Here is a 26,837-nt window from a genome sequence, read left to right as displayed (position 1 = left end):
GGCTGGCCCAATATTTAACAAGGAAAATTGCTGCACAGCCATGCAATCTGAGAAGTTATTTTATTTTCACAACCAGTTTCGGCAATTCAATATGCTACTTCAGGCTCTCTATGCACCTCATCTATAGATACCCAAGCATATCAATATTGGCATACTGGAGTCATCAGTTTCTGGATGTCACGAATTTGTGTTTCAACTGCTTCCTTCGAAGACTTGACATCTCAAATAGCTGTTATGAAGTCTTTGAAGGAAGCACTTGAAATACGAATTCATGACATTCAGAAACTGATGGCTTCAGTGTGCCAATATTGATACATTTGAGTGTCTATACATGAGGCGTATATGGTGTCTGAAGACGGCATATCGAATTGCCGAAACTGGCTGTGAAAATAAAATAAAATAACTTCTTAAATTCCACATTTGTTTCACAGTTTTCCATGTTAAAAACCTGTCATCTATGGCTTGTGGTCCACCACAGTTGCCTCAGTGCTGGTCTTGGATAGTGCCATTTTGCCATCCACAGTAGACATTAATCATGGTGGTACGTGAACAGTTTACAAATGTAGCCATTTCTGTTTATAAATGTAGTCCTTGGCCCAAAATGCAGTGACCATGCCATTTTGGACATCAGATAAATTGCTCTGCTTTCTGTACACCCTTCACTGCTAGTGCTGCCAGCTGATATTAGCGAGTAGTTACTGCATGTTGACATCGAACAGAGGTAGTGGTCACATTAGTATGACTTAACTGTATAATTTACTGACTCAGTTGAAAGATTAGAGGAAGACCAAGATGTATCATTTCCAGCTGAAATGTGCATTGTTCAAAAGAACCTCTCTTTTCAGTGTGAAATATAGCATTAACTACCAGAGGATCAACAATCTAATATGTGTGAAGTCAAACAACTGTAAAATTATTCTTAAGGTGAAATCTTAAAGATTAAAAATTTGTAAGTACTTATCAGTGGAAATACATGTAAAAGCAACTTTCAAATAAAGTAAAAATGTAAGAAAAGATAGATTACCACTTAATGTAAAGAAGGCACATCAAGTTACAGGCAAACACAATTAAAAGACACTTACATAAAGCTTTCAGCCACAGCCTTAATCTGTAAGAGAGAGAGACACACGTGATTCACACACACAGGCAAGCACATATCCTGCACACACAACCGTCAACTCTGATATCTCGGGCCACTATGCAACTATCATGTGGGATGCAAGCAGCAGATGTAACCATCCTTGCAAGCAGCAGATGTAACCATCCCTACAATGGAAGCACTTTTTTGCTGCTAATCCCTCCAACCTAAACACCCAAATTCCAACATTAAACCCTGCCTCTTCCTGTTAATATCCCCATCTAACTGTGACCCTTCCCCCTCATACCTAACCACACGCTGGTCGCCTTCCATGAATTCGTTACCCCCAACTTAGCCTTGCTGTCCTTCCCCAGGTCCCTTCCTCAGAATGTCGACCTTTCAGTAGAAGAAAGAACAGCCTTGCATTAACTCAGAACAAATCCTGAATTAATCATCCTACTTGCAGACAAACGTTCCACCACTGTTGTTATGAATCAAAGTGGCTATCTGGCAGAAGGCCTCTGCCAGTTATCTGACTCCTCCACCTACAAACTCTGCCACAGTGATCCCATTCCAGAAGTCCAATACAAAGTCCAATCCCTGCTTAAGGCCTTAGGATCTTTCCAGAACATCACCCCTGAATCCATTTCCATCCTCACCTCTATGACATCCCACACAGCCAACCTCTATGTGCTCCCCAAAAACCACAAACCCAACAATTCTGGATGCCCCATTGTGGCTGGTTATTGTGCCCCCACTGAAAGAATTTCAGCTGTCATTGACCAACACCGCCATCCAGTTGCTCAGAATCTCGCCTCCCATGTCAAAGACACCAACCACTTCCTTCACCGACTCTCCACCATGCCCACCCTTTACCTCCTGGATCCCTACTTGTCACCATTAATGCCACTTCCCTACACATCAACATCCCTCAGGCCCATGGTCTTATTGCTATTGAACACTATCTTTCCCAACATCCTTCAGACTCTAAACCAACTACCTAATTAACTTTATCCTAACCCACAACTACTTCTCATTTGAAGGGAGGCTATATATATATATATATATATATATATATATATATATATATATATATATTGTTGGTAATGAGGATCACCCTGTGGCTAAACATGCCTTGGTGCATGGCCAGCACATCTTGGCACAGTGTTACACCGTCCCGGTTATCTGGATACTTCCCACTAACACCAACCTATCCTAACTCCGGAGATGGGAACTTGCTCTTCAATATATCCTCTCTTCCCGTTATCCACCAGGCCTCAATCTCCGCTAATTTCAAGTTGCCGCCACTCATACCTCACCCGTCATTCAACAACATCTTTGCCTCTGCACTTCCGCCTTGACTGACATCTCTGCCCAAACTCTTTGCCTCTGTATATGTCTGCTTGTGTCTGTGTATGTGTGGATGGATATGTGTGTGTGAGTGTATACCCATCCTTTTTTCCCCCTAAGGTAAGTCTTTCCACTCCCGGGATTGGAATAACTCCTTACCCTCTCCCTTAAAACCCAAATCCTTTCGTCTTTCCCTCTCCTTCCGTCTTTCCTGACAAGGCAACCGTTGGTTGCGAAAGCTAGAATTTTGTGTGTATGTTTGTTTGTGTGTCTATCGACGTGCCATATATATATAAAAACAAAGATGATGTGACTTACCAAACGAAAGCGCTGGCACGTCAATAGACACACAAACAAACATACACACAAAATTCTAGCTTTCGCAACCAACGGTTGCCTTGTCAGGAAAGACGGAAGGAGAGGGAAAGACGAAAGGATTTGGGTTTTAAGGGAGAGGGTAAGGAGTTATTCCAATCCCGGGAGCGGAAAGACATCATCTTTGTTTGTAGATATATTTTTCCCACGTGGAATGTTTCCCTCTATTATATATATATATATATATATATATATATATATATATATATATATATATATATATATCATATTGTAGATATATTTTTCCCACGTGGAATGTTTCCCTCTATTATATATATATATATATATATATATATATATATATATATATATATATATATATATATATATATATATATATATATATAATAGAGGGAAACATTCCACGTGGGAAAAATATATCTACAAACAAAGATGATGAGACTTACCAAACAAAAGGGCTGGCAGGTCGATAGACACACAAACAAACACAAACATACACACAAGATTCAAGCTTTCACAACAAATGGTTGCTTCATCAGGAAAGAGGGAAGGAGAGGGAAAGACGAAAGGATGTGGGTTTTAAGGGAGAGGGTAAGGAGTCATTCCAATCCCGGGAGAGGAAAGACTTACCTTAGGGGGAAAAAAGGACAGGTATACACTTGCACACACACACATATCCATCCACACATACACAGACACAAGCAGACATTTGCAAAGGCAAAGAGTTTGGGCAGAGATGTCAGTCGAGGCGGAAGTACAGAGGCAAAGATGTTGTTGAAAGACAGGTGAGGTATGAGCGGCGGCAAATTGAAATTAGAAATTAGTGGAGCTCGAGGCCTGGTGGATAGCGAGAAGAGAGGATATGCTGAAGGGCAAGTTCCCATCTCCGGAGTTCTGACAGGTTGGTGTTAGTGGGAAGTATCCAGATAATCCGGATGGTGTAACACTGTGCCAAGATGTGCTGGCCGTGCACCAAGGCATGTTTAGCCACAGGGTGATCCTCATTAGCAACAAACACTGTCTGCCTGTGTCCATTCATGCGAATGGACAGTTTGTTGCTGGTCATTCCCACATAGAAGGCTTCACAGTGTAGGCAGGTCAGTTGGTAAATCACGTGGGTGCTTTCACACGTGGCTCTGCCTTTGATCGTGTACGCCTTCCGAGTTACAGGACTGGAGTAGGTGGTGGTGGGAGGGTGCATGGGACAGGCTTTACACCGGGGAGGTTACAAGGGTAGGAGCCAGAGGGTAGGGAAGGTGGTTTGGGGATTTCATAGGGATGAACTAAGAGGTTACGAAGGTTAGGTGGACGGCGGAAAGACACTCTTGGTGGAGTGCGGAGGATTTCATGAAGGATGGATCTCATTTCAGGGCAGGATTTGAGGAAGTCATATCCCTGCTGGATAGCCACATTCAGAGTCTGATCCAGTCCTGGAAAGTATCCTGTCACAAGTGGGGCACTTTTGGGGTTCTTCTGTGGGAGGTTCCGGGTTTGAGGAGATGAGGAAGTGGCTCTGGTTATTTGCTTCTGTACCAGGTCGGGATGTTAGTTGCGGGATGCAAAAGCTGTTTTCAGGTTGTTGGTGTAATGGTTCAAGGATTCCGGACTGGAGCAGATTCGTTTTCCACGAAGACCTAGGCTGTAGGGAAGGGACCGTTTGATGTGGAATGGGTGGCAGCTGTCATAATGGAGGTACTGTTGCTTGTTGGTGGGTTTGATGTGGACGGACGTGTGAAGCTGGCCATTGGACAGGTGGAGGTTAATGTCAAGGAAAGTGGCACGGGATTTAGAGTAGGACCAGGTGAATCTGATGGAACCAAAGGAGTTGAGGTTGGAGAGGAAATTCTGGAGTTCTTCTTCACTGTGATTCCAGATCATGAAAATGTCATCAATAAATCTGTACCAAACTTTGGGTTGGCAGGCCTGGGTAACCAAGAAGGCTTCCTCTAAGCGACCCATGAATAGGTTGGCGTACGAGGGGGCCATCCTGGTACCCATGGCTGTTCCCTTTAATTGTTGGTATGTCTGGCCTTCAAAAGTGAAGAAGTTGTGGGTCAGGATGAAGCTGGCTAAGGTAATGAGGAAAGAGGTTTTAGGTAGGGAGGCAGGTGATTGGCGTGAAAGGAAGTGCTCCATTGCAGCGAGGCCCTGGACATGTGGAATATTTGTGTATAAGGAAGTGGCATCAATGGTTACAAGGATGGTTTCCGGGGGAAACAGACTGGGTAGGGATTCCAGCCATTCGAGAAAGTGGTTGGTGTCTTTGATGAAGGATGGAAGACTGCATGTAATGGGTTGAAGGTGTTGATCTACGTAGGCAGAGATGCGTTCTGTGGGGGCTTGGTAAGCAGCTACAATGGGACAGCCGGGATGATTGGGTTTGTGAATTTTAGGAAGAAGGTAGAAGGTAGGGGTGCGGGGTGTTGGTGGGGTCAGGAGGTTGATGGAGTCAGGTGAAAGGTTTTGTAGGGGGCCTAAGGTTCTGAGGATTCCTTGAAGCTCCACCTGGACATCAGGAATGGGATTACCTTGGCAAACTTTGTAAGTAGTGTTGTCTGAAAGCTGACGCAGTCCCTCAGCCACATACTCCCGACGATCAAGTACCACGGTTGTGGAACCCTTGTCCGCCGGAAGAATGACGATGGATCGGTCAGCCTTCAGATCATGGATAGCCTGGGCTTCAGCAGTGGAGATGTTGGGAGTAGGATTAAGGTTTTTTAAGAAGGATTGAGAGGCAAGGCTGGAAGTCAGAAATTCCTGGAAGGTTTGGAGAGGGTGATTTTGAGGAAGAGGAGGTGGGTCCCGCTGTGACGGAGGACGGAACTGTTCCAGGCAGGGTTCAATTTGGATAGTGTCTTGGGGAGTTGGATCATTAGGAGTAGGATTAGGATCATTTTTCTTCATGGCAAAGTGATATTTCCAGCAGAGAGTATGGGTGTAGGACAGTAAATCTTTGACGAGGGCTGTTTGGTTGAATCTGGGAGTGGGGCTGAAGGTGAGGCCTTTGGATAGGACAGAGGTTTCGGATTGGGAGAGAGGTTTGGAGGAAAGGTTAACTACTGAATTAGGGTGTTGTGGTTCCAGATTGTGTTGATTGGAATTTTGAGGTTTTGGAGGGAGTGGAGCTGGAAGTGGGAGATTGGGTAGATGGGAGAGACTGGGTTTGTGTGCAATGAGAGGAGGTTGAGGTTTGCTGGAAAGGTTGTGAAGGGTGAGTGAGTTGCCTTTCCGGAGGTGGGAAACCAGGAGATTGGATAGTTTTTTAAGGTGGAGGGTGACATGCTGTTCTAATTTGCGGTTGGCCTGTAGGAGGATGCTCTGAACAGCCGGTGTGGATGTGGGAGAGGAAAGATTGAGGACTTTTATTAAGGATAGGAGTTGACGGGTGTGTTCATTGGCTGAGTTGATGTGTAGGTGAAGGATTAGGTGGGTGAGGACAAAGGATTGTTCAGTTTGGAACTGGTATAGGGACTGATGGAAAGAAGGGTTGCAGCCAGAGATGGAAACTTTAAGGGTGAGGCCTTTGGGGGTGATGCCAAATGTCAGACAAGCCTGAGATTCTTTCCATCAGTCCCTATATCAGTTCCAAACTCTTTGCCTTTGCAAATGTCTGCTTGTGTCTGTGTATGTGCGGATGGCTATGTGTGTGTGTGCGAGTGTATACCTGTCCTTTTTTCCCCCTAAGGTAAGTCTTTCCACTCCCGGGATTGGAATGACTCCTTACCCTCTCCCTTAAAACCCACATCCTTTCGTCTTTCCCTCTCCTTCCCTCTTTCCTGATGAGGCAACAGTTTGTTGCGAAAGCTTGAATCTTGTGTGTATGTTTGTGTTTGTTTGTGTGTCTATCGACCTGCCAGCCCTTTTGTTTGGTAAGTCCCATCATCTTTGTTTATATATATATAATAGAAGGAAACATTCCACGTGGGAAAAAATATATCTAAAAACAAAGATGATGTGACTTACCAAACGAAAGCGCTGGCAGGTCGACAGACACACAAACAAACACAAACATACACACAAAATTCAAGCTTTCGCAACAAACTGTTGCCTCATCAGGAAAGAGGGAAGGAGAGGGAAAGACGAAGGGATGTGGGTTTTAAGGGAGAGGATAAGGAGTCATTCCAATCCCGGGAGCGGAAAGACTTACCTTAGGGGGAAAAAAGGATGGGTATACGCTCGCACACACACACATATCCATCCACACATATACAGACACAAGCAGACATTGATGTCTGACATTGGTGTCTGTGTATGTGCGGATGGTTATGAGTGTGTGTGCGAGTGTATACCTGTCCTTTTTTCCCCCTAAGGTAAGTCTTTCCGCTCCCGGGATTGGAATGACTCCTTACCCTCTCCCTTAAAACCCACATCCTTTCGTCTTTCCCTCTCCTTCCCTCTTTCCTGATGAGGCAACAGTTTGTTGTGAAAGCTTGAATTTAGTGTGTATGTTTGTGTTTGTTTGTGTGTTTATCGACGTGCCAGCGCTTTCGTTTGGTAAGTCACATCATCTTTGTTTTTAGGTATATTTTTCCCATGTGGAATGTTTCCCTCTATTAATTCATATATATATATATATATATAAGACACCATTTCTTCCTAACGTCCACCTTCTTTCCCATCTGCTTCATGTGGTCCTCCTCAACCCAGCGTGCCACCTTCCTGGAGGTTGACCTCCTCCTCTCTGATGGCTCCATCTGCACCTCTGACCACATTCAACCCACCAACCACCAACAGCACCTGCATTTTGACAGCTGTCACCCCTTTCACACCAAAAAATCCCTCCCATACAGCCTGGCCACTTGGGGACAGCATACCTGCAGTGACAAAAACTCACTTGCTCATTATCCTGAGGGTCTCACCAAGGCCTTCGCAGACAGGCACCATCCCCCAGACCTAGTCTGCAAACAGATCTCCCATGACATTTCTCCTCACACCCCCAATCCTCTCACTATCCTCAAGAACCAGCCACAAAGACCAGTACAACCTTTGATTACCTTTCATAATGACCTGAAATGGGGGACATCCTGCCCGAGATACTTCCAGCGCTCATAAAGTGGTGTTCCATCACTCACCCAATCTCCACAACATTCTAGTCCACCCCTACACTGCTCCTAGTTCCAATCGCATGCCACAAGGATCATATCCCTGTGGAAGAACCAGGAGCAAAACCTGCCCAATCCACCCACCCAGCACTCCCTACTCCAGTCCTGTCACAAGTTTAACCTACCCCATCAGGGACTGGGCCACATGTGAAAGCAGGCATGTCATTTACTACCTCTGCTGCAATTATTGCACAGCTTTTTATATTGGTGTGATTACCAACTAGCTGTCCACCAGGATAAACAGCCACCTTCAAACTGTGGCCAAGAGCAAACTAGACCACCCTGCGGTGCAACATGCAGCTGAACATAACATACTTTATTTCCATGGCCTTTTTCACTACCTGAACCTTATTGATCCTTCCCTCCAACTATGGTAACATACTGTCCCTACACCCTCCACCCAACAGTTTCCACCCTCTCTGTCCTATGATCACTTCCCCATTCTTATCTCCCACCTCGTTCATTTGCAGGCCTCTTCCAATGCATCCGCCCCCCTTTCCGCACTCCTCTCCTTTTTTCCCCAAACATTCTGCCCCACAGCCTCCTGACACAGCACTTGTTGGCAGTCTAGACCTGCACACACCACCAGACAGCGTTCGTCTCAGTCCCCACCTGTATACTACTACCCCTTCCTCTTACCTGCCCTCTCCAGCAGACTGCTGCTTGCATCCCACGTGATAGATGCATTCCGGTGAGAGGTGTGTGTGTGTGTGTGTGTGTGTGTGTGTGTGTGTGTGTGTGTGTGTCTGTCTTCTTTATGGTCTTTTGCTACATTGTTCATATTACAACCTGGAGTTTCCATTGTTTGATTTCTAAGAAAGTAGCTACATTTGCACATCCAATCGACATGCAAAACCAGTATATTGAGTTGATGGGATCTACCACTGGTAAAATTAGGCAAAAATAAAACAAATTCCGCAGTTGGTCTCTGAGAACCATGTGATGCCAACTGGTTGTTTTAGGATCTACCACTGGTAAAATTAGGCAAAAATAAAACAAATTCCGCAGTTGGTCTCTGAGAACCATGTGATGCCAACTGGTTGTTTTAGGAGATGCAAAATGGGGTTATGTTGTCAACACACTGCTCTCCTAGCCTTTGCAGATTTCCACACATTAAAAATGGTTCTCAATTTGCTTAATGAGACTGAATGCACTGCGTTCTAGTCTCCCTATTAAGGAGAAATCCCTGGCAGTACCAGGTGTTCAACCTGGTTTCTCAACATCACATTCAAAAACACTGTAAATAATTTAGAAGTAAAGGAGACCAACTGCCAAAAAGCAGAAGCATTGACTCATCGACAGCATACACAAAAAGATGGTAAACGTACGAGGTTTTGGTGTAAATCCTTTCTCGAGATAGAGTGCAAATACATGTAAAAAGCACACATGCACACATACGTGAGCTCCTACATCTGTTTCTTGTGTGTATTTATACTCTAGCTCAAAAAAGGATTTATTCCAAAAGCTGGCAAGGTTTCCTTCTGCTTTGCCTGTTAACTACTCGTTGCTTCTGCTGTTTGGTAAGGGGTAATGTTTACAGCTAAATAATTTACATCCTACCAGAACTTTCAAACTATATTCAGAAGCACTGACCACTCACAAGGGTACCATTAGATATATTAAACCCAGATTTTGATGGTCTAAGGCATCAGTTCGATATACATGTAGCTGAGAAAACGGATAATTAATGAAATAAATTATGTTTCCCATTGGTTAGCTACTCCACAGGGAGCAGCTGTTGTGGTGTTTCATTTTATTTTAGCCTGACAACATGAAAACGTTTGATAGATAATGTTTTAATTGTATTACTGTCTGTGTCTATGTCTTTAGCTGTGAAGGGACCCTCAGGCCTGTTAACTGTGAATTTTGGTGAGCCATAGGCAGGAAGCTCTCCAGGGCAGCCCACATTTTTTTGAGAAAACTGATGTGAAGTTTTATGCATGCTTTCCACACCAGTAATGTTAGCCATGTGTCAAGTAAGGTAGTATAGCACAGCAGCTAGGATTCACCATACTGGTGGTAAGGGTTTAAATCATACCAGTATATGCTTTCTTTTGTACGTCATGCAAAATTATTAAAAAATACTCGTTTTCACCACAGTAATTTTGTTAATAAATCAATCACTACATCATACTTTTTTCAAATGTATATTCTGTTAGTGGTTGGTAGATAAAATTCTAAATGTTGGACAATGTTTGCTTCCTGAATCTCCTATACATGACCTCAACTCTTGCTGTCCACTCACCCTCACAGACGTGACCTATGATATTTAATGATTTTCTGGATGATGAAATTAAAAAAAATGTTCACGTGTGATTTGAATCCTTACTACCAGCATGGTAGACTTGAACCTTAGCTACTATGCTACACTACATTGCTCAGAATATGGCTAACATTACAGGTATATAAATTAGTTATAAAACTTCAACATAGATTTTCTCAGAAAATATGGGCTGTTGCATGAAAATCCAGTAGCCAGATACTCAGGTCAGATCCCTCTGTAACATATCTAGTTTCATCAAAAGCCATGATTAATAGACCGAATGTCTCCTTATCAGCTACAGAGGTAGACAGCAATACAATTAAAACACTATTTAACCAAAAGTTTTCATGCTGTTAAAATTAAAATGAACTACTGCAACTGTTATTTGCTATGGAATAACTATTCAAGGGGAAACACTATTTATTTAAGTAATGAACAGTTTTTCCAGCTACACATGTTTCAAACTGATTCCTTTTCTCTTTAGTTTGACCATTTGATTTCTTTTGTCTTAGATATTCTGGAGAGATTTAATATTAACAGAACAGTAGTAGCAATTTCAACTCACAAATATCAATTATGGTTAGAAGAAATGGAAAATTCACACTCTTTCTTATAAATCACTAAGGTGCAATGCTAAAGGTTGCTTGCAAAATGCTGTTCAAATGACAGCAGACTGCTGCCCCATTGCTATAGAGCTGCTAATAGGCCTAGTGGAAATCTACCAACATTTCCCACATTTATGTCGAATGTTTTGGGAAATTAAAATTAGCTTTTTAATTTGCATAAACAAAATGCACTTGTAAAATCAGATAATTATATGCCTTACTGGCTCATTAAACTGTTATTAATATACTTCAATCTTTAAAATATTTTGTTCTCTCTGATAACAAGTGCCATGTTACGCTGAAGAATTTTTTTTCGGAAATCCTTTCTTCTTTACTAAATACCAATTCCTTTCAAGTTAGTTAGGTATTTTCTGACAATATTATCTGTGTAACTCTTCAGGCTTTCCCGGTGAGATCTTGACATGTGGAATAATTGGGTCTACTGCCGGATGTTTGTGTCGCTCTGGCACAATATTTCAGCCATGTAACTCGTTACCTTCTTCGGGTGCTACCTGAGAAGGTAGTCTCAGGTAGCACCTTAAGAAGGCAACGAGTTACGTGGTCAAAATATTGTGCCAGAGTGACACAAACAGCTGGCAGTAGACCTCATTATTCCACATGTCAATATTATCTGTACTTAAATGATGAATTAAGTAAATATTTTGTTGGACAAATTATGACAGAAAATATTAAGCTTTTTTTACATTCTGCAAAACAGCAATTACAGAAGTTGGAAATTGATTCTATTCAACAGGTCTGCTATAAATTTACATGAAATCAGCTTTGAATATACCTGTGAATGATGTGAGCCATTTGAGAAATCTTCTCAATCAACGGAACGGGTCATCATAAATAAAACTATCTTGTGGTGATTTTCTTCAGAAAACTCACATTTTCTGTTTATGTTTCCTGCCATTTTTCACTCATACAAGCGGTTATTTATTGTTCAAACAATCAATAACAGCCTGTGTTTTGAGGAGTACACCTTCAGCAAGAAACAGTTTGTTGTTGTTTACTACTTCCCATGCATGTTTTGTTGTTTTGTCACCTACATTGGTGGGGATTCCTTTATTTTACATCACACTGTGTTTGGTTGTTCACATGCCTTATGCAGCATGGGTGTTCTTATACACAGTTGATCTGCAGTACTACTAATTTACTTGCTTATACTTCTGCCAGATTGCTCCTATTCTGCTTACTAATATTTTTCTCATTTGTTCTAAGACTTATGTGACTGCTTGTGAGATTGTGCTTCTATTGTTGTTTGGGTCCACAGCTTGTGGTCTCGCAGTCGCGTTCTCGCTTCCGGAGCACGGGGTCCCGGGTTCGATTCCCGGAGGGGCCAGGGACTTTCACCTGCCTCGAGATGACTGGGTGTTTGTGTTGTCTTCATCATTTCATCATCATTCATGAAAGTAGTGAGATTGGGCTGTGCAAAGGTTGGGAATTTGTACGGGCGTTGATAACCGTGCAGTTGAGCACCCCACAAACCAAACATCATCATCATCATCATCATCATCATATTGATGTTTGTAGTGGTTGTAACTACTCTTATCAACTGCTTGCTCAACAGCTATTGTTACATGGTGTAATAAAATACAAATTAGACTTATGTAGTTTTAGTGACAGTAGCTTTCAGTAATTTTCCTTTAATGGCCTTATGTACATTGTTTTAAACTATATCAATATTAAAGCTCATCACCATTACAAAATAACAAATGACAAAAACAGATTCTTGTGTGAGTAAGTGTTATGAAGACATATCATTGTACTGAGAACAAATTAGCTGTTAGTGTCAATGAAATGACACAGGAAACTTTTAGACATTTTTCACAATGGTTGGTTGACTTCCTGTTAAATTTGAGTTTCAGTGCATGTGTAGAGAGAATGTTTAAGTAATAATTAATTATTGTTGCTTTGTTCACAGATTGAAACAAATATATAAATTTAGAAACATTGAAAGTTCTCACAATGATAAAAAAAAAAAAATTTTTAATGCTTACTTGGATTTCAACTCATACATAAGGAATGGGATTAAACTTTGAGAGCCTACTATATTAACTTCAGTAGAAAAATTGTAGCACTTGTGTTACTATCTGAGCTATATGCTAACCTCAGTGCTGTTATTAATCTATTTTATTGTAATAAATTACTGAAATGTGTGTATGCATTACTGAAATGTGTGTATGCCCAAAACTGAATCATATTTACTTGTTGGGAATCTTTTATTGTAATTTTGTTTGTCTATTTTGCGTCTTCAGTAAGTTGGTAATAAATAGTTTGAATATGTAAGAAAAAATTCTAAATAAAGTATTAATAGTAAGAAGTCAGAAAACTGAAATCAGACGGGGTGGAGGGTGGGGGTGGGGGCGGGGGGGGGGGGGGGGGGGGTAGAGAGACAGAATGAATATAGTTAAATATAAATTGCTGCTGTATGTAAAAGCCAAAGCAAACCAAGAGAGGAAGAGAGATTAGTTATCTATAAATCGCTGTATGCAGGTTTTGTCATGTTTTCCACAGAGAAACTGTGGTATAATTGTAAAACTGACTTATTCCACATCATAGGGAGAAGTCAAATCATGAACAAAGGTCATTGTATGTACAAAAACTAGAAGATTGAAACCCTAAGACTAATGTGATTTTCTGATCTTTATGATGTTCCTATGTGCTACACATCATATATCTGTAGATGAATGATTACCTATTATTATTTTGATATGTTGTTGCCGCCATGGTGTGCTGTTTTATGTTCTTTTTAACAAAGGGACAGTAAGGGAAGGTGTTCATCAACTTCTGACTGATTCAATGTTGCCTACCATGATTTTCTTTCTTGTGCAATCTCTCCATCTCAGAGTAGCACATGTAGGACTACTAGGATTCCTCCATTTTTTGTTGCATATATTCCATTTTCTGGCTTCCCCTACAGTTTTTGTCCTCAGTGGATTTCTGTAGTACTTCTCTAGTAGTTCTGTGGTCTCTTTACATGTTGTCTATCATGCTGTCCCATCTTCTAGTTCGTGTTTTGGCAGTATCTCTTTCCTACCCAATTTCATGGATAATCTTATTTCTTTTCTTATTGATATATTAAATTTTCATCATCCTTCTGTAAGACTGCATGTAAAATGACAGTTTTCTTCTTTTCCAGTTTTCCAGAAGACCATAATTCACATTATACAATACTGTGGACTCGTAGATGCTAACCTTGAAGAAAGTAAGTTTGGGTTGCAGGGCAATGTAGGAACATGAGGGATAGTTTGCACTGACCATCTGACATGTCTTAGAAGATAGAATGAAGACAGATGAAGCAACTGTGCATTTAGAGCAAGTTTTTGATAATGTTGACTGAAATTCTGAATGTAGTAGGGACAAAATACAAGGAGTGAAATGTTATCTACTGCTGGTACAGAAACTGGATTTCAGTTATAAGAATGGAAGGACATCAAAGGGAGACAATAGTTGAGAGGGGAGTGAAACAGGGGTGTAGCCTCTCCAACCTATAATTCAGTCTGCACATGGAGCAAGCAACAAAGAAACCAAAGGGAAATTTGGTAATAGTTCTGAAGTTGAGGGAGATGTTACAAAAAGTTTGCTGGTGACATTGTAATGCTATCGGAGATAGCAGTGGTCTTACAAGATCAGATGAAAAGAAAGGATAGTGCCTTGAAAACACTTTATAAGATGGTCAACAAAAGTGCTTCAGGGTAATGAAATGTAGGAAAATTCTGAGACGATTAGATTAGGAAATGAGACACAACAAGTTGTAGAAGAGCTTTGCTATTTGGGATTTGCAGACTGGCAATACCAAGAAAAGTGTTTTTGAAAAAGAGAAATGTGCTAATACCCAATATTAATTTAAGTAATAGGAGTCTTTTCTGAATGTATTTTTCTGGAGGGCAGCCTTAAATGGATATGAAATATAGATGATAAGTAAAATAGACAAGAAGAGAACAGAAGCTTTGAAAATGTTAGTAAAGGCTGTTGAAGATTAAATGGATAGGTCAGATAACTAACGAATAAGTACTGAATCAAAGTGAGGACAAAAGAGCATTATGACACAGCTTGTGTAAAATGAAGTATCTGTTAATAGGAATACTCGATTTGGTTACAGGGGGCAGTCTGGGATGGATGGTAGTGTGGGAGGTAAACACTGCAGAAGGAGACCTAGTCTTGACTACAGGAAGTGGGTTAAAGTGCATGTAGATGCAGCAGCTATGCTGAGACGAAGAGGCTAGCACAAGATAGGCAGCCTTTGGGCTGAAGATGACAAGAACAAGAACAACAACAATTATGATGATGTGTTCCAGACCTACATTCTCTGAAATTTATTTGCCAAATTAAAGGCTGTGTTTGATACTAATGGACTTTATTATGTTGCACTAGTCGGCATCTTATGTCAATGCATCATTTTGCTCCTGTGGTAGCAGATTTTCTTCACTTTGTCTACTACTTCTGCTTGTCATTAACCTTTTTCTTTCATATTAAGTGGTCAACAACCTGTTCATTCCATTCAGCAGATCCCATAAATTTTTTCTCAGCTTTGTAGAGGATATCAATGTCATCAGTGAATTTTATAATTGGTTTCCTTTCACCCTGGTAGTTAATCCTATGTCTCGATTTGTTTTTAATCTTTTCATTACTTCTTTGATATAAAGGGTGAAAATAGAGGAGAAAGATTTTGTCCCTGACCTATGCTGTATTTAATCAGATTATTTCTCTGTAACTTGTCCATTTGTATTTTTCCCTTTTACTATATGACTGTATTATACATTACCATTATTTCTTAAGGCACAGACATATACCTTTTTCCCATGGATTTCAAACACTTTGCAACACTTTATGTTATTGTCATTTTTTCTGTTTTCTGTCTTTCCTTAGTTGCTTTAAAATTCATGGAGGTATGTCCTGTCTAAGCAACTAATTGAAGGCAGTTTATTTATTGTCAAATGCATTTTGCTTCTTTTATTTGTGATGCATCTTCAGTGGCCTGTAATACATGTTTCTTTTTATATATATAATAAGTGTATTATGTGGTAGTTACACTATATTGTTACAAAATTTGACATAGCAATATATTGTAACTACAACATAATTCATTTATTATATGTATAAAAAGAAACATGTGTTACTGGCTACTGAAGATGCTTCAAAAATAAAAGAATCGAAAAGCATATGGCAATAAACAAACTGTCTTCAATTAGTTGCATAGTTGGAACATACGTCCATGAAGTTTATGTTAGGTAATATTTTTTCTGGGCCAATGAATCCTATGAGATTGTCTAGATTTCTGATGAATCTTGCTTCCATTATCAAGTGTAATACCAGAACTGCCCCTCTAGTATCTTTATGATTTCTAAAGCCAAATTTATTTTCATGTAATAAGTCCTTAATTTTCATTTCCATTCCACTGTATGTTATTCTAGCCACAACTTCGATGTATGAGCTGTCAAGCTGATTTATCTGTCCTTGCTATTTTTGGTATTGTGTGGTTGATGATCTTCTTGCTGGTATGTCTCTGTTGTAACTTGGACACACACACAACTAAGAATGTTAGTATGACTTTAATAGACAGTGGCATGCATGCTAATCATCATAATATACGCTGAAGATAAGAAGATAAGGCAAATGTATGCAAGCAGTAATAACATGATAACTGAGTGCAAACATAGTGCGGCAGGGTTTAAAAAGGCACTCATGGGCTCTTTCGGAAGTTCACATGATTGCCCTTTCATGGCACACTCTTATGGATGACAACACGCTGCTAATGCACTCAGCTTTCAAATGTGTGCACATTACTTCAGTCCCCTGTGTCACAGATTCAACACACAAACTTGAATGCTCATTTACTTGATGCTTCTCCTAACAAGTTTAGAAGTTCTGAGGCAATGTTTAGCTAATAATGATAGTAGTAGTAAGAAAGTGATAATTATCTACAGTGTTCACTGGAGAATATGTCTCCTATTAAGAAGTGGGTATACGTGTGTTCGTAACATTCATTTACTATTCCAGTACAACTGGAGTCAGAATTTTTATGAGCTGTCTCTTTCTTAGAGAAATTGTAGTTTTGAAATGCCTGGCAGTCAGTAAACTTGCAATGTGCTGTAACCATGACTTAATTAATGTGGTTGTTTGTCCTTGTCCCACTTAAAGCTTTGCTCCATCTCTAGCAAGCTAATTAATTATGTGTCATTACAGTCTGATCTTCCATCTACTCTTGTACTTCATTGCCTTGTGTACTGTTAGTGCCTACAGTTATTTTGTGATATGACTTATTTCCAAGTGTGTCTCACTGTTCCTGTAACCAAATTTTACCCCCTATTTATATTTTATAAAATCTAAATTTCTCTGCTTTTAGATACAGTGAATCTAGAAAACAACATATTCATAAATATGATAAGGGAAGTCCTGGCACAATGTAAATGATTCAGTAGTAAAGGAGATTACTCACTGAATAGTAGCAGAGTTAAGTTATCAACATGCACACAAAAAAGAATGAAAACTTTGCTAGCTTTTCAGTTGAACATATAATGCTGAGACTGAAGTTTGGCAGGTACAATATGGTGAGGGGTTGTATACGCTGAGGTGGGTGGAGGGAGAAATAGAGTAGGAAGTGGGAGAAGGGATTAGGGAGGGGTAACTGTCAGCTTGGAAGGAGGCAACAGATGTGCAGTACATGATTGTGGTGGTGGTGATGATGATGGAGATTTAGACTGGGAGAGGGTAACAGGGCAGAGAAAGGGGTGGTCAACTCTTGTACTGGCCACAGTTTGATAGTGGACATTCATTCTGTTGGTTGGTGGTTGTGCCAATATAAAATGCTGTGTAGAAATTGCAGCAGAGCTGGTATATGGCATTGCTATTTTTCCAGGTGGGCCTGTGTCTGATGTGACAGGACTAGAGTAGGATGTCCTGGTAGATGAATAGGGAAGGTCTTGCATCTGGATCATCCACAGGTGTATGATCTCTGTGACAAGGACTTGAGAATATGAGTGAGACAGGGACCAGGCTGCTGTGTAGGGTGGGTGGGTCACAGAATTCTGCTGTAGGAGCATGGGACAGATCAGGGATAGGATGTACCTCATTTCTGGGTATGATCATGGATAGTCAGGACATGGTTCAGTTGCTCCAGCCCAGGATGATATTGGGAGACAAGAAGGTGTTCCTCTGCAGCTGTTTTTCTGGAACGGATGGGAGGGTTAGGGGTGTGTGAGGATATGGCACAAGAAATCTATTTGCAGGATTTTGAGAGATAATGACTGTCTATGAAAGCCTTTGTGATGCCTTCAGCATACTGAGCAAGGGAATTCTTGCCACTGAAAATATGGAATCCAAGGATGGAAACTGTCCTTGCAATACATTCTTCACTCCTGTATTCCTCCTGACCACAATCTCCACTGACCCACTGCACCAACATCCTCTACCCAACACTTTCCCCTTAGCCTGTCCTGTCCCCCACTTCCAGTCCATCACTCCATATCATTGTCATTGTGTGTTGCATGAACTCACAGGCATCCTGTACATTGTCATATTCCTATCTTGTGCACCAGCTGCCTCTCCTTCCCTCAATCCAATTCTGCACACCTGATGCCTCATGTTAAACAAATATGAATTAAAATTTTGTTTGGTCCTTGTTGTAATGTTCAGCTTTTTTATCCTCAAAGAAGTGTTATGGATGCATATTAATTATATACTTTTCATTCTTTGATAGATAAATAGCTCTAGCACATTCTAAACTGGTGATCATATATGTCCCCCCAAGACATCATACACACATTGTGGATTCCTAACTACATTGACCTATCCAGTTGACTAAGTCATGCCAGCAACCACAACATACAACAATTTCCAGACTTTGGTCATGTAGAAGACAATGTCATGTGTTACTGAGATGTACTATAACATTTATATTAGTTTGTAGATGGCAATCAGTCAGTATCACATGTGCTGTGTGATTTGCTGTCACTTTAATCTGAAGTGTTAGAAACATTGATTTCCGAATCTGACGTTTGACTGCTTCTTGTAGGAGCTTTGAGAAGCTTAAAACATAATTTACATATATTATATGTATTCATTCTTGTAGCTAACTGGATCATAGTTTCTTTGAATCAATCACATAAAGCATAAATGCCCATTCATTTGCCTCTCAACTACTGAAAGAAGAAGAGAAAAATTTCTTATGATTTGTAATAATCACCCACTTCACATTGTATGTATTCATTGGTTAGAAAGTAGTCCATACATCCTACAGCACATTGTGCTGATGTGTTTATAGATGTAGTGTATACAAATTGACAGAAATTTTGCTTACTTACAAAAGTGGTCTTTGGCTATATAGTATGGAACAACTCCATTGGGCCAGTATTTGTCTTCATCCCGAATGACATTTCTCAAATCATCTACCTTTGCTATCATGATATCACCTTCGAGCAGCCCACTTGCTTCCCAGGGATTTTCTTCATTATCTGGTGACCATGATGACAGGTCTGCACCTGAAATAAATTAAAAAATATCATTGATATTAAATAATATGGATACGTAGTAGTAGCTGTATGTGAAGTGAACTAACGTAGGAGAAATATATCATCATTCTTACTGTCTACTTGTATCAAAACAAAAAATACTCTAACATGAGAAATGACTGATCAACTCATTCATAAGCTGGATTAATACCTATTTAATTCATTTCATAGAGAAGTAAATCAAAGGAATACAGTTTCTATAACTTGATCTCATGCTAAAGCAGAGATTATTGTCTTAATTTTTTTCATGCACATGAAATTGTGACAGTCTTCTTATATTTTATTTCTCTACAGATTACAAGATACAGTGACTCAGCAATAGTTCGTAAAATGTAATCAAACAAAAATGAGGATGTTAATTTTTGGTAACAGATGAACTTTGATGTATACAAGAGAAAATGCTATGCCAGGAAATATCTATAAATGATCTCACATCTGCATGACAGCTATCAAAGTATGTGTCTAGAAAATAATTTTCAAATAGGAAATATGGGTATGGCTGAAGATCAGAACCATTAGTGATTTGTGATGACTGCTGCGTAAATACTTTGTTGTTGGGCAGGATGGTAATAACACTTTTTTGTGTGTCATCCATTTTAAAAAAGTGAGGATAATACCATCCTAAATGTGATAATGAAAACTTGTAGATGCAGTACAAACAAGGGAAAGAATAAAGATTACCACCTGCCATACAGGTGAGCCATGAAGAGATGCATAAACAAAACTGAACTCGCAGTTAGATTTTCAAACAATGTCCTCCTTCAGAGCTAACAAGCAAACAAAACACATATACACATGCATTGCATGTGTGCATTGTTCTGGCACTGCAGCCAAATTGGTATGTTGGTCAAATAGCAATCGTAAAACTCAGCAACAACTCAAGTTGTGCATGTTAGAATAATAAACAACAAAGCCAGCATCATGTTTAGAAATAATCTACAATAGGAACTAGTGGAAGAAGTCTGCCGCGAAGACACTATGAGTAATGTGTGCACACGCTGTATTGTGTTCCCAGCCACTATGATTTATATACCAGTGTTTGTGTCAAGATTGGAAGTGTGACCCTTTCTAAGCATAGCTGCATGTCTTTGCTGAAGGTGCATATCAAAATTTTGACTGCTTATGACTAATGCATTACTTGCAGGTCCTGTATGATTTTTGAAGAGGCTTCAAAAAGGTGAAACATATCTATAAACTGTATACTGTTTTTGCAACCTAGAATGTTTTTCCCTAATGAAAATATATCACAGTTGCTGCACCATGGACAAAGAGGGGAACAATTTATATAAGAAATTTAACTTAAACCTGTTTCTCAAACACTTTAAAGCTAGCTTCCCCCAGAGAATAATCAAAACCAAATCAAATGTAAGCAGTTGGAAAGATTGATGTGCACAGTCAATTAACAGATCAAACAATAAAACAAAAACCACATGGAAAATCTGAAACAAACAGGGGCAGAAAATTAGAACAGTCAGGAGAAGCAGACTTCACAAAAAATTAGGCAAACCATAACAATCTGAAAAGTGCAGCTTCCGAATTCAATAAAGTTTTCCTAGCAGTAGGAACACAAAACACTCATCCTCCCGCAGAAGCCATAAAACTACTTAATTTTACCCACATACACCAGTAATAACACTGCAACTCCACAACACCAAATGAGGTTAAAAGAATTGTCAGATAGCTGAAAACACCAGCTCTTGGGTAAAATGGAATGACAACCAGAGCACTGTAATTTGATCTCCTAATGAGCAACACATTGTGCTATTTGTGAACCGGTCTATGGAAACTGGGGGATTTTCTTACAGATTAATACATGCTACAGTTGTGCCAATACGCAGAGATGGGGAGAGACCTGTAATATCACACTATTGGTCTATCTCTCTGTTGCCAGTTATTTGAAAAATGTTTGAGATGGTAGTCTACAACGAGCTATGTGATCACCTAACACAAAATGGCTCACTGAAAACTTTCCAGTTCAGCTTTTGGAAAGTGCTCTCCTCAGAGGGAACTACATTTAGCCTCACAAAAGAAATTGTAGATGAACTGAACTGTAGAAGGCATCCTGTAGGGATTTTATGTGATCTCACTAAAGCTCTTGACTGTGTAAAACAGAACATATTAATACAGAAACTACCACACTGTGACATTTATTTATTTATTCTGCTTTGGTCATGCAACAACTTGTAAAAATGTAGGACAAGTCAATAACAAATATAGAAAGATAAAGATTATATGTAATGACAATAATTAACAGAATTTATTCAAAGTTGACTGCTTTGGACAAGTGGATGAATTTAAGGTAAATGTAAATGGATATGCTAGTACAACAACATCATACATACAGTTAGTGTGACTTATCACACACCTGACTGCTATAATATGTCTGGTTATTGCATATTATAAGATTCCACGTAACGTGTATCTACAGGACATGTGGCCTGTATTTGAAGAAGTGTCATGATGATCTCTCCATTGGCAAAAGATTCCGGAATAGTCCCCCATTCGGATCTCCGGGAGGGGACTGCCAAGGGGGAGGTTACCATGAGAAAAAGATTGAATAATCAACGAAAGGATAACATTCTACAAGTCGGGGCATGGAATGTCAGAAGCTTGAACGTGGTAGGGAAACTAGAAAATCTGAAAAGGGAAATGCAAAGGATCAATCTAGATATAGTAGGGGTCAGTGAAATGAAGTGGAAGGAAGACAAGGATTTCTGGTCAGATGAGTATTGGGTAATATCAACAGCAGCAGAAAATGGTATAACAGGTGTAGGGTTTGTTATGAATAGGAAGGTAGGGCAGACGGTGTGTTACTGTGAACAGTTCAGTGACCGGGTTGTTCTAATCAGAATCGACAGCAGACCAACACCGACAACGATAGTTCAGGTATACATGCCGACGTTGCAAGCTGAAGATGAACAGATAGAGAAAGTGTATGAGGATATTGAAAGGGTAATGCAGTATGTAAAGGGGGACGAAAATCTAATAGTCATGGGCGACTGGAATGCAGTTGTAGGGGAAGGAGTAGAAGAAAAGGTTACAGGAGAATATGGGCTTGGGACAAGGAATGAAAGAGGAGAAAGACTAATTGAGTTCTGTAACAAGTTTCAGCTAGTAATAGCGAATACCCTGTTCAAGAATCACAAGAGGAGGAGGTATACTTGGAAAAGGCTGGGAGATATGGGAAGATTTCAATTAGATTACATCATGGTCAGACAGAGATTCCGAAATCAGATACTGGATTGTAAGGCGTACCCAGGAGCAGATATAGACTCAGATCACAATATAGTAGTGATGAAGAGTAGGCTGAAGTTCAAGACATTAGTCAGGAAGAATCAATATGCAAAGAAGTGGGATACGGAAGTACTAAGGAATGACGGGATACGTTTGAAGTTCTCTAATGCTACAGTTACAGCAATAAGGAATAGCGCAGTAGGCAGTACAGTTGAAGAGGAATGGACATCTCTAAAAAGGGCCATCACAGATGTTGGGAAGGAAAACATAGGTAAAAAGAAGGTAGCTGCAAAGAAACCATGGGTAACAGAAGAAATACTTCAGTTGATTGATGAAAGGAGGAAGTACAAACATGTTCCGGGAAAATTAGGAATACAGAAATACAAGTCGCTGAGGAATGAAATAAATAGGAAGTGGAGGGAAGCTAAGACGAAATGGCTGCAGGAAAAATGTGAAGACATTGAAAAAGATATGATTGTCAGAAGGACAGACTCAGCATACAGGAAAGTCAAAACAACCTTTGGTGACATTAAAAGCAACGGTGGTAACATTAAGAGTGCAACGGGATTTCCACTGTTAAATGCAGAGGAGAGAGCAGATAGGTGGAAAGAATACATTGAAAGCCTCTATGAGGGTGAAGATTTGTCTGATGTGATAGGAGAAGAAACAGGAGTTGATTTAGAAGAGATGGGGGATCCAGTATTTGAATCGGAATTTAAAAGAGCTTTGGGGGACCTACGGTCAAATAAGGTAGAAGGGATAGATAACATTCCATCAGAATTTCTAAAATCATTGGGGGAAGTGGCAACAAAATGACTATTCACGTTGGTGTGTAGAATATATGAGTCTGGCGATATACCATCTGACTTTCGGAAAAGCATCATCCACACAATTCCGAAGACGGCAAGAGCTGACAAGTGCGAGAATTATCGCACAATCAGCTTAACAGCTCATGCATCGAAGCTGCTTACAAGCATAACATACAGAAGAATGGATAAGAAAATTGAGAATGCGCTAGGTGACGATCAGTTTGGCTTTAGGAAAAGTAAAGGGACGAGAGAGGCAATTCTGACGTTATGGGTAATAATGGAAGCTAGGCTAAAGAAAAATCAAGACACTTTCATAGGATTTGTCGACCTAGAAAAAGCGTTCGACAATATAAAATGGTGCAAGCTGTTCGAGATTCTGAAAAAAGTAGGGGTAAGCTATAGGGAGAGACGGGTCATATACAATATGTAAGAGGGAATAATAAGAGTGGACGATCAAGAACGAAGTGCTCGTATTAAGAAGGGTGTAAGACAAGGCTGTAGCCTTTCGCCCCTACTTTTCAATCTGTATATCGAGGAAGCAATGATGGAAATAAAAGAAAGGTTCAGGAGTAGAATTAAAATACAAGGTGAAAGGATATCAATGATATGATTCGCTGATGACATTGCTATCCTGAGTGAAAGTGAAGAAGAATTAAATGATCTGCTGAACGGAATGAACAGTCTAATGAGTACACAGTATGGTTTGAGAGTAAACCGGAGAAAGACGAAGGTAATGAGAAGTAGTAGAAATGAGAACAGCGAGAAACTTAACATCAGGATTGATGGTCACGAAGTCAATGAAGTTAAGGAATTCTGCTACCTAGGCAGTAAAATAACCAATGACGGACGGAGCAAGCAGGACATCAAAAGCAGACTCGCTATGGCAAAAAAGGCATTTCTGGCCAAGAGAAGTCTACTAATATCAAATACCGGCCTTAATTTGAGGAAGAAATTTCTGAGTATGTATGTCTGGAGTACAGCATTGTATGGTAGTGAAACATGGACTGTGGGAAAACCGGAACAGAAGAGAATCAAAGCATTTGAGATGTGGTGCTATAGACGAATGTTGAAAATTAGGTGGACTGATAAGGTAAGGAATGAGGAGGTTCTACGCAGAATCGGAGAGGACAGGAATATGTGGAAAACACTGATAAGGAGGAGGGTCAGGATGATAGGTCATCTGCTAAGACATGAGGGAATGACTTCCATGGTACTAGAGGGAGCTGTAGAGGGCAAAAACTGTAGAGGAAGACAGAGATTGGAATACGTCAAGCAAATAATTGAGGACGTAGGTTGCAAGTGCTATTTGCAAAAAAAAGATTCCACATAAATGGGTGAGGGATTCATTTACAAGTAGAAACTATGGCTCATCTGAAATGACTTCATCTCTTTTTGAACAAGCTTTCTTCCTTAAATAATTTGTAGTTGTTAGGAGGGGGTGGTTATATGAATGTGTGCTTCTATGAAGGTCATTTTTATGATAGGTTGATGTCCTGGCATAGGAGACATAACTATTATTGCCCTTTCTTGTTCTCTGACTGTACACTGAGCTATTTTGCTGATATGCATGGGAGGTTCCTAAATATTCTCTCATGAAGATTATTGTTTTAGATACATACAGGCATGGAAGGTTCAGCATTTTTAAAGATACAGTGTACTTTTCCGGCTCAATATTATGTAAAAATCAACACCTATTTCTTTCAGGCACTGTTTATAACGTATATGTTTTACAGATTTTTTGTTGATATCAGGTAATGCAGCACACTTTCTAAACAAATTAGAAATATTTTGAATATGCTTAGAAGTATTTAAGAAAATTACAAAGAAATTGATACATTTTTTTCCCAAAATGCTTCCTCAAATTGAGACGCCATTTAATCCAATGTTATACATTTGATGGAGACAAAATTTTTACCAGATATGCATGACATGATAGCTAAGGTACTAGACCTATTTAATTCCACCTATTGTGTATATTACAAGGATAAAAAAATATCACATCTTACATTTTCATTTTTGTAATTTTTTTCCTAATAAAAATGTTATTTTTCTATAATTTAGTTGATTCTGAAATAAAGTTTAGGTCTACTACATAAGTATGTACTATTGTAAGTTACAGAAAAAAATAGAGCAATGCTTTATAAACTTAGGAAATATTTGTGCCTGAATTCTGAAAAATACAACTTGTGAGAAATTGCGAATGAAGATATTAGTCCAATTAAACTGTGCCTCAGAACATTCCTGAAGCATAGTCTTCATCCTGCAGCATTTCTTCATCTTCAAGCTCCCTCTTGGCATTCCTTTTAGCACTTCTTGCTTCTTTGGTAACATGAAGAGTGAATCTTTTAGCTTCATGCACCCATTGTGTGTCACACGCAAGCAATTGATCTTCTGTATTAGAGCCATATTTTATGACTAAATTTCTCAGGACTTCCAACCTTCCTATCACTCCATCATTGAATCATATCACTGCATCTATTACACCAACTTTTATTGTATTTAGTCCAACAAAAACGTTCGTGGGCAATCTTTTGCATAGGCAATGGCTGAAACTTTCATTTGTTTTCTGGGTGCCCCCATGAAGCAAAACAGGGTCACTCAGCTCTCTAAAGATTGGTTTTATTTCATTCATAACAGGCTCAGGAAGAGAATGCTTATGATGGTATATTTGACCACTTTCTTTTGCTTTATGGTAGCCTCACCAAGAATCTGCTCATTTAGGGCAAAGTTCATGAACAGAGTGGTCATCTGTGGACAACTTATGAAAGTAGGTGGCCCATACAGCTTTTCTCATTGCTGTAACATCATTCAGAGGCGCAGTTCATCTAATGGACAGTCCATAATAACTCTGAAGAAGGTCTATTTCAGTTTCTGTCAATCTGCCTTCTCCAAACAGAGATTTTCCATCAGATAGCAACTTTCATTTCTCTTCGTAGCTTCCTCAATCTAGCACCTATCCTCTTTTGCACATGTCCATAACACTCCAGTTTTGTTACCAAGGTATCACCATAAATATTGAATACATTAATTTTATCATAAGCTTTAGAGCCCCATTGCCTAGGTACTTTGTATATCTAACATTATGAACGGGCACCGACCTCTGAAATATTTTTAGGCCTCCATCACACTCCATACCTCCACTGTAACCATCATAATTCTTAGATCACTGATGTTCAATATGTCCTTCAGTGTTACCATGGCAGGTGTGGCAGTACTTAGATAAGCACTCAACATCAACAACTTTTCCGTTCTCCAGAGTAGCAGGACTTACAACACCATTCAAGGAATGATGTCCTCGACGTTGCCTTGTCCCATCAAGAGCAACAGCACTGTCCCTGGTTCCACAAATATTTACAGTTTCTTCCACTGCACATTTCATAGATGTTTTAGACACAACCGTCAAGGCACCTAAAAGTATTTTTATGTACTCGCTGAACCTACTGGGAGGAGGAGTAAGGTCCATCAAAACACAAAACGTTTGAGTAGCCTTTTTTGCTTTTCCTATTGTGTGCATTGCATACACTAACTTCAAATTCACATCATA

General features: G+C 39.7%; 1 protein-coding gene across 1 annotated transcript in view; it reads right to left on the bottom strand.

The window, feature by feature from the left end:
• LOC124594571 (zinc metalloproteinase nas-14-like) overlaps positions 1-26,837 on the bottom strand; it is an 83,676-nt gene that overhangs the window by 40,663 nt on the left and 16,176 nt on the right. Inside the window, exon 2 of the mRNA XM_047132945.1 lies at positions 19,044-19,220. Coding sequence (XP_046988901.1) covers positions 19,044-19,220 — 177 coding nt within the window. The remainder of the gene's footprint in view (positions 1-19,043; positions 19,221-26,837) is intronic.

Source organism: Schistocerca americana, chromosome 1, assembly GCF_021461395.2.
Source record: "Schistocerca americana isolate TAMUIC-IGC-003095 chromosome 1, iqSchAmer2.1, whole genome shotgun sequence".
Classification (NCBI taxonomy): domain Eukaryota; kingdom Metazoa; phylum Arthropoda; class Insecta; order Orthoptera; family Acrididae; genus Schistocerca; species Schistocerca americana.
This window is presented reverse-complemented; position numbering and strand designations above follow the sequence as displayed.